General features: G+C 37.6%; 1 protein-coding gene across 1 annotated transcript in view; it reads right to left on the bottom strand.

Moving 5' to 3' along the window:
- ZFHX4 (zinc finger homeobox 4) overlaps nt 1-8,999 on the bottom strand; it is a 211,127-nt gene that overhangs the window by 21,498 nt on the left and 180,630 nt on the right. Inside the window, exons 6-9 of the mRNA XM_019527824.1 lie at nt 6,143-6,276; nt 5,790-5,990; nt 2,915-3,032; nt 19-2,162 (exon numbers count right to left, since the gene is read on the bottom strand). Coding sequence (XP_019383369.1) covers nt 19-2,162; nt 2,915-3,032; nt 5,790-5,990; nt 6,143-6,276 — 2,597 coding nt within the window. The remainder of the gene's footprint in view (nt 1-18; nt 2,163-2,914; nt 3,033-5,789; nt 5,991-6,142; nt 6,277-8,999) is intronic.

The raw sequence follows: 8,999 nt of genomic DNA, 5'->3' as shown, positions 1-8,999 counted from the left end.
TGGTGTGGGTGGCGGAGCCTGCAAGGGAGTTGAAGTTGTGTTTTGAATTTTTCCAGAGCTGGCTGAAGAAGGCTGCGAGGGTGTGGGAGGTGGGGGAGGTGGAGGAGGCGGGGGAGGTGGTGGTGGCGGAGGTGGTGGTGTTTCTGGAGAAGATGGGGAAATTGGGTAAAGCTTGTCATAAGCCTCCCTATATTGGCGTGCAAACTTTTCTAATGTTCCATATGGAAAAAAATGCCCATGCACATGTTCTTGATGACTCTTTAGAATAAGAATGTTAGAGAACATTTTACTGCATGTTCCACATTCCAATTTGTCAGTGTTTTCACCCTCCCCGCTCTTGCTTTTTTTCTGTACTTTTTGTCTGTTTTCATTGTACTGGATCACTAGCTCAAAGCCAAAATTCTCCAACAAAGCCTTGGCTGCATTTCCTCTAGCCCCAGAAGCTATTCTGGGTGGTGGGATGGTTGGTTCTGAGGATTTTGGCTTCTTCATATCTTTGCTTTCCTTTAGTCCTTCACTTTCATTTATAAATTCCTGCTTTGGCTTCTCTTGTTTCTCAGAAATGTCTTCTGCTTCTTTATATGATGGCATATCCTTTATCAACTGGCAGTCTGCACTGACCATGCTATTTTGCTCTGGCTTCATTAGCTTGCTACTTTGTTGTTGCTGCTGCTGCTGCTGTTGTTTCTGAGACTGAATTTGTGGTTGTGTCGATTGATACTGTTGTGCTTGTTGCTGTAGTATCTGCAGCTGAGTCTGGCCAACATGGTGTTGAGTTTGTATCTGCTGTTTTAAATCCTCTAGTAGCGATCCTGTCATACCTGCCATTCCAGGCATACCAAATGTGGCCGAGCCAGGCAAACCCAGATCTGGACTCAAGCTAAATTCTGTCCCAGGAATATAGAATGGAAAAAGGAACTGAGGCTGTTGAAACTGCAGCAATGCTTCTGGTGTCATAGGAAAATGAGGCAAAAATGCTGGATTCAGAAACTGGGGCTGAAAGAATGCAGCTTGCTGTTGCAGTTCATGCTGGATTTGCATTTGAAGTTGTGCTGGTGACTGGGGTGGGTGATGTGAAGGCTGAGAAGCAATTAATTCAGAAGCTTGCTTTTTATTTAATTCTTTGGCATCTAAATGTGTATCTTTGCTGTTAACTGCTGGTAAGCTGATAGAATCTAGCATCCCTTGGCTGGGGCTGTTAACATTCCCTGCTACACTAGTTCCACTACTTATATTACCACTTGGTTCTAATTTTGCAGCCCTTGCCTTAGTCTGATGAAGCACAGATCTCATATGGATTTCCAATGTCGAACTTTGGCTATATGCAACATTACAAATGCTGCACTTGTAGGGTTTGTTATCAGTGCTGCTGTTGGTTTCTTGAGGGACAGGACTTGATGCTTCCTGCAAAACCTTTTTGAGTTTATGTAAATGAGACACTGAATTATAATGGACCAAGAGAATGTTCTTTTGAGTGAAAGACTCTTTACACACTGTACACTTATATGGGCGAGATGGATCTAGAAATTTTTCCATAGTAAAATTTGGCCCTTTTCTAAAAGGTAAGGTCCGCTTTGGTTCTGAGCCCATATCATCTGGAATAGAGCTACTATCACTTCCTACAGGACTTGCTTTACCTTCCTGGTCCATCTCATAATCTCTTTCTATTTCCTGTTCTAGTGCATGTTCATCTTGTGCCATACTTTCACTGTCTGCCCAGAGTTCACCATTTACAGGTAAAGATGCACAGAGCTGCTGAAGTTCAACTTCATTGAGTTCAGGGTGTCCTGCTTCCAAATGTTTTTTTAAAGCCTGGAATGTACGGAAGCTACGCTGGCAAAGACTACACATGGTAGCAGCCCGAATAGCATGATACTGGGAATGTATCTGAAGCTTCTGCATAGTCTTAAAAGCCAAGCTACAATGGTTACAACGATATTTATAGACATGGCGATCAGAAACAGAGAGCTGCTGCTTCTTCTGCTGCTCATTTAGCTGATCCGGCAGTGTTTCAGCGGGCTTTGTGTCCTTACTGCTATTCTTATTCCATTCTGGTGTTTCTGTAGATTCTTTAGGTGGTTTCTGTTCCTCGGTCTTAATTTCCATTCCAGTTTTGGAGTCCTCCAGCCCAGAAGTATTTTTCTCATCCATTGGACTTTCACCTAGTTAAAGCAAGCAAAGAAATGCCTTTTAAAAAATGTAACGTTTAAACATAGTGAAGGTTATTATGTTTTATTACCATCAAGCAAGATGGCACCCATTATGCAACATACAAACACAGGGTTGTAGGGAAGCCTTGAAGAGCATATAAGCTAAACAGACAATATGGACAATAAATACAGGAAAGGGAAAAATATACAAAAAGACTGGATAATGTGCCAGTGACAAACAATGTGTTGATGCTGCTGTTTATTTAGGTTAATATTTAGGGTAGGAATTAGCTAAATGGCAAGACAAAAAGGGGGAGGAAGGAACAGAGACAGAAAGAAAAAGGGTGAGAGGGGATAGAGCAGAGGACAAGAGAGTAGAGGAAGGTATAGAGGGCAAGTGGAGAGAGGCAGAGATGGAGACACAGTAGGGGGAGACAGTTGGAGCAGACAGCCAATCAGTACAGTGGCCATGTACAGCTGCACATGTAAGTTCTCCATCCAAAGAACCCAGAACTGTGTGCTCATGTATTTGTGCAATTACATGGACAATGTGTAGCCAAGTAGGCATACATGTGTGCAAAATTAATTGTTCTGTTCTGGTGTTTACATCAGGAGATCTTTGAAAATTCAGGCCTTACATAACATCTTACTACTTTTCTTCCATCAGGTTTTGTTAGTGTACATAATAAGGAAGGAAGGAGACAAGAAGTTTTCTAAAAATCACTTGTATTTAGATTCTGCGCATCTGGGCCTCTCTTGCATACCTGAATACTTCCCAGATCCCTCAGCTGTGATGGTTGCAGGTGTGTCACGCTCAGATTTCTCTGAAGCAGCTGCTGGCAATAGCATATTATTGGGCATCATAACATCTGGTACAGTAACCTTTAAAATTTAAGAAAATAATATTATATTCATAGAAGAAATCACACTGCTTTTCAGCACTGCACACATAGATCAAAGCTTATCACATGGCAAAGCCAAGATCTTGATTCAGTCCTGGATAACACTGGTTTCTCTCAGCATAATTCAGGATCTTACGGCTCCACAGTTGGAGTCTGCTCAAGGGACACGGGAGGGGAAAATAATGGTGAAATGTGGCACACATTAGCTATTTACAGACATTCAGTGCCACTCAGAATAGGTATTGATGCCTATCAAAAGGTAAGTGGTTGGGGTGGATGTTACATGAGCACATTTTACGCTCAAAATAAATGGTAAGTATGGTCTAGGAGTTAGGATGCTACCTTAGTGTTCAGGATAGCTGGGCTCAATTTCTTGTTCTGCCAAACACTCCCTGTAGGAGCTCAGCCAAGTTAGTCAATGCCTCATCTGTAACATTGGATGATAGTTTCTACCTCAAAGGCATGTTGGAAGAATGACTACAATGAAGATTTTGAGGCACTTAGATACTGTGGTAACAGGAGCTATAAAAGTACCTAAGATAAGGGCTGAATTTTTTTACATTTGGTGTCTGCCAGAGCATGAAATTTTTAAAACTTTTGAACAAAATCCATTCAGCCATTATTGTGAGAGATGAGAGTGGAAAAAAAATATTCACTTTTTTTCCACTGAGAAAAAACAATTCTAATCAGATAAAAAAGAATCATAAAACTAAAATACGATTCACATATTGATGCACAGACAGAATCCTCTGAGGACTAGTGACTTTGGTGCTATACTGGGTGGAAAAGTGGGGAAAAAACAAGCAAAAACACACCCAAAGATGTAGATGTACCCGAGATAAAATTTGCTGAAAAATCCTTTTTTTGTTTCCTTTGTGATCAGGAAATCAGCTATAGACAGCACATGTTGTTCTTAGTAAACATGACAATTTAGATGAGGAACATTAAGGTGCTCTCCTTTCTCTCTTTGTCACTCACCAAAATTCTACTACTCAAAAAACAAAAAAGAAATGAAAACCCCCCACTTTCCTCTATTTCCCCTCAAAATTAAAAAAAAAATAAAGAAAAAATGCCCTGAGAGAATTACAGTTTTAAGGGGAAAAATAAAACAGTGCAAGGAGAATACTGTATCAAACTGTTGTCAGCTTCTTACGATAGATGCAAAATAATAAACTTCAATTTAAAAACAAAGGCTTTAATCCTTTTCCCCCCCTTTGGAAGATGCTGGTGTCATAAAGAAACCAGATGTTTTGCTGATGTCTTAACCCATTTTGTATAAAACCATGGTCCAGTCAAACAATGAGAGCAGGAAAGGTGGCCATTCTCTCCATCAACCTAGTCACATTGCCAAACAACAGGTCCCAAAACACTTCAGGACGTCAGTGTGTAAAGAAAAATTGTCCCTAGCTTTATTATCTTTGCCTGAAATCTCCATGGAGTCAGACAGGTGATGATATGCATCCCTTATCATGATCATCCTGTTCCATTACTGCCTTTTCCATTTGTAGTCTTTGTCCTCTCCTCATTGAGGACCTTGTACTTACTAACTGGGGAAGAGAACAGCGCAGTGTTAACAGATGCCTCTAACCACTGAGCTACATATTTAGACAAAAAGAGATATCTACTTTAGGTAGTGATCCTTTTCACACCCAGACCCTGAGATAGAAGGGTAAAACAGGATGACACAAATCATGAAAGCTAAATGTTGAAAGAAAAACACCAATGTAGTGTGCACAGTGAAAACAAGAGAAAATAAAATTAGAAAATGAAAAAAGGTAAGTTTCTAATGTCTGCAGGATTTCCATGTGATGAGCCAAAATTTGCTGGCCTGATGGAACTATACTTTGTAGGACTGAGGAGCGAAGGCAGGGAAAAAGACAAATTTACATTATTTTCATCATCTTCTGGATTCTGAGCTCAGCTTAGGGCCAGTTTAGCTCCTAGAATGATTTAAAGTGGCTTTGGGCTTCAACAGCTATTCATCCTGGCTTTCTTTTCCTTGGCTGTTTCCTTGGAGAAGGTTTCTTGGTCTGGGATGGAAATTATGTGGGAGGAATAGAAGAGGGCATGCATCACCTAAATAGCTAATAACCCCTGGCTAAGGCACTCACCTTGGATTTGAGACCTAGATACAAGTCCCTGCCATATTCCAAATAAGGACTTGGACCTGGGTTTCTCAAATCCTGAATATATGCTCAAGCAAGTCTGCTTCTCTCTTACACTTGTTTTTTTTGTGAAAATATCTAAGGACTCTCTTGTGGAACAAAAAAAGAGAGTTAAAACCTTAAAATTTTGTGCAAAATGCAATTATTTTCCAGTCAAGTCTTCTACAAATATTATGCAATACAGGCTATGAAGCATAATGAAAAACATACAATGTTATTGTTATATATGATACATAAGTATCTAATTTTTGTATCTAAACTCAAGGAATTTATTTTAAAACTCTAATTGCTTAATATGATGTTATTAAATACTTCAGAAAAGTCAAAAAACTGATAAAATAATAATAAAAAATTATGCTTTGTAAAAACCTATAATCCTGATCAAAGCCATTTTTTTGTGAAAAATCAGGCCCTGACTTTCCCAAGCTTCTGGCTGATATAGGAACAAAACCTAAAAGTCCTGACTCTCATCCCCTAGCTCTGGGTAACAGAATACTGTGTCTCATCAAATTCATTGCCAAGGTGTTTGGCTACATTTCTGTTGCATGTGCATCAGTATTTTGAACACTTACTGTCATAAGCAGTTTCTCCACACAATCAGGGGATACACTGTGCAAATGGGTCAAATGAAGCTGGAGATGCATTTTGTTGCTGAGGACATCCTGGCAGAGGGGGCAGCAGATAACAGGTTGCATTGAATGCTGTGACAGGACATGCATCTGGATGCGATTTGGGTCCCTACTATTGTAGTTACAATAAGGACACTGATAGAACTGAAAAACAGCAAATGAAGATGCAGGCTATTAGTCACTGTGCTTTTAATGACCTGATAATATTGCTGTCTTAATAGCACATCATCTTGGTTTTACTCTGGAGCTATTTGAAAGACTTCTATAAGGAAAGAAAGTTATTTTATTTCAGTTACCTGTTCATGCCCAAATTTATTGTCCTCTGGAGGCTTTGTTTTTTTAGATGCACCATCCTCTTCTTTTGCTGGAAGGAGTTGTTGCGTCCCTATCACAGCATTCACTTTTGGATCTTTCTCTAGTGAGACTATTCCTGTTCCGAAAACATAAGTTTTAAGAACATATTTTAAATTTAAAAGCATTATGTTGCAAAAAGAACGGTGATTCTACTGCCTATGATTCTTCCTCATATTTATGTTAAACAATTGCAAGAAAAATTAATTTAATTAAAATAATTTTAAAACTCAAAGTCCAAAGTAAAAACACATTTATCTTTGATGGGGAGTCTATAAAATATTTTAAAATTGACTTGTTTCTTGTTTAGATAACCTTAAATTGTCTTAAAAGATTAATCAATAAAATGCTTCCTTCAGCATCTCAGTCTCAATTTCTGTATTACATTTCTATATTACATTACAAATCCTCTTTCACTCATATATCTTTGCTGTAAAAAATAATGAATTAGCTAATGTTTAATTACCTTTCCCTTTTTATAAAATGTTTGAGCAATGCAATGATTGTGCTGTTTAGTTTACAATTCTCAAGCTAAATATAATGAGCCTGAAAAAAAAAACCCACTGTGGAAAACAGGATTGAAGAGCTAACTTAATAGTAATTATATACCAAGATCAGTCATTTTCTATTGCTTTAGTATAAAAATTCAGGGTGTAAACATCTGTGGTATTGTAATCAAAACCAAGAATATAATTGTTTTCTAGAGACAGTTCTACTATTAAGTATTAAACACTATATTTAATATTATGCCTGAACTAGCTGTATAATGTGGCCCAGTCTTGCACACATCAAAGAAAAGAGTGCAATTCTAATTTCCCAGTCCATCAGAAAATTCTTTCCAGCGTCAATTTGCCAGATAATCTCTTCTGCTAGGCTGGATATTACAAGAGCATTGGGTAGGCATGTCACATACATCTCACGACAAACACAAAACCTCATTTACCAACCATTCCAATCTCATCATAGTGCGGCATCATCTGACCTTTTTTCTGCTGTTTATTATGAGTATTTCTAATTTTAACTTTCAATTTTCACCATCTTCCAGTCAATTTGCAACTAAATTATTTCCAGGGTGAGGACACTATCACTGGACAACTGGGTGCAAATACATCTTGAAATGCAATGAAGCTAAACCATTGATTGCTATCAGACCCAACGTAAATATATAGTCCAGGGGTAATCTGATTGTATGCTGTGCATGAAGATTTATCTTGATTTTTTCAATCCACATAAGGTTCATATAAATGAACAAATTGCACCTCATTGCACAATAACCTAGTTTTAATTAAAAAATAAGGTCACAGATGTTACAGAAACAAGGTAAGATGAATAAAGAAAATACTTGTATTTTTGTGTAGAAAAAGCAAGACCATTTTCCCCCTATCATACAGACATTATAAAATATTAGATATTAACAAAGGAACCTTAGAAAAGACAGTAAAACCAGGAGACAGCTCTCACCATATAAACAAACAAAAAGACACCCTAAGCCAAATGACAGACAACTGAATGCAGTATAATGTTGTGGCATTTTCCACATGACATTTTGTAAACATATGAATATACATTATCGTATATCCATTAACGGTCACCTCTCACACATTGGGTTTGATTCCTAAAGTTGTGATTATTTGCTTTTGTGTAATTTAGACTAATAATTATGGAATGCTCAGGAATTTTATTTTTACTGTATATTCCTAGCTTTAATGACCAATTTGTCAACATCAATTTAATATTTGAAAAGCTTAGTTTATGGAGCCCCAGCAAATTTTGACATTTTAAAGGAACTGAACCTACAGCTTTACTTCAGCCAGGCTGTATATATTGCCTGCTTAAGGGGTGTAGAATTAAATTCTTGATGCTTAAAGGCATAATATACATAGTGATGATGTACACCATCATTTTAGTACCCAGTTGAGTTCTTGCTAATACGAACCTCCTAACACATCATTATTTACTTGGCAGTATAATATTGTTATTTAAATGACTTAAAGGTGAGAATTATGGGAAATAAAAAATGACATGCTATATTAAAAGGGAAAGGTTACTTTTCAAGTTTTAGAAAGATGGGTTCAAATTATTAACCTCTCTTCTTCTCCAACTGTCAAAGATGTCTAACAGTTGACTATTGTCTCTTACCTATATCATGTCCCTTAAAAATGTTTCATTGTAAAGATAATGGGCCAGAGTTTCAGCCGGTGTGAACTGACATGTTTATGGCATAGTAAACTGAGGATCTGGTCCAACGTGATTTCAGTGAATTAAAAAGAATGCAAACAAAACAAGGTTATGCAAACAGATCAAAATCTGTATATGTCCTGGAATACAACTGTTCACAGAATTTAGGCTGTAGCGTGTTTATATTATGTACCATCTCCTACTACAGAAGATAATAATTATGCCAAAGGACCAATTATAATCACAAAACTCACCTGTGTAGACTGAGTGCAAAACACTACCCAAATCAGATTAGTAGTATATTGTACTATGCACTCACTTATCACAAGTTTACATGATAATGGTAGTGCAAAGCAATGGAAAATCACCTCCTTATAGTTCAAATGACACTAATGCCTAATGGATTTTCACTAGTGAATTCAATGTTTTAAGAAGTTTTGTGTAGCACGAATAAACAAAGTTAGGCTCTAATTAGAGCGGGTGGGGAAGGTTGTTCTTTTCCTGTGGTTTAAGTCATGACTAATGCTACATGCCAACAACAGAGATACTGATTCAAATTTAAATAAACTACACAGGCAGTGTTTTACAGGATGTGTTTCTCGTTGGCAATTTGTTGTTCCTGAC

This window comes from Gavialis gangeticus, unplaced genomic scaffold, assembly GCF_001723915.1.
Source record: "Gavialis gangeticus isolate Ggan-Ray unplaced genomic scaffold, GavGan_comp1, whole genome shotgun sequence".
Classification (NCBI taxonomy): domain Eukaryota; kingdom Metazoa; phylum Chordata; order Crocodylia; family Gavialidae; genus Gavialis; species Gavialis gangeticus.
The sequence above is the reverse complement of the archived record's forward strand: the minus strand, read 5'-3'. Positions and strand labels throughout refer to the sequence as shown.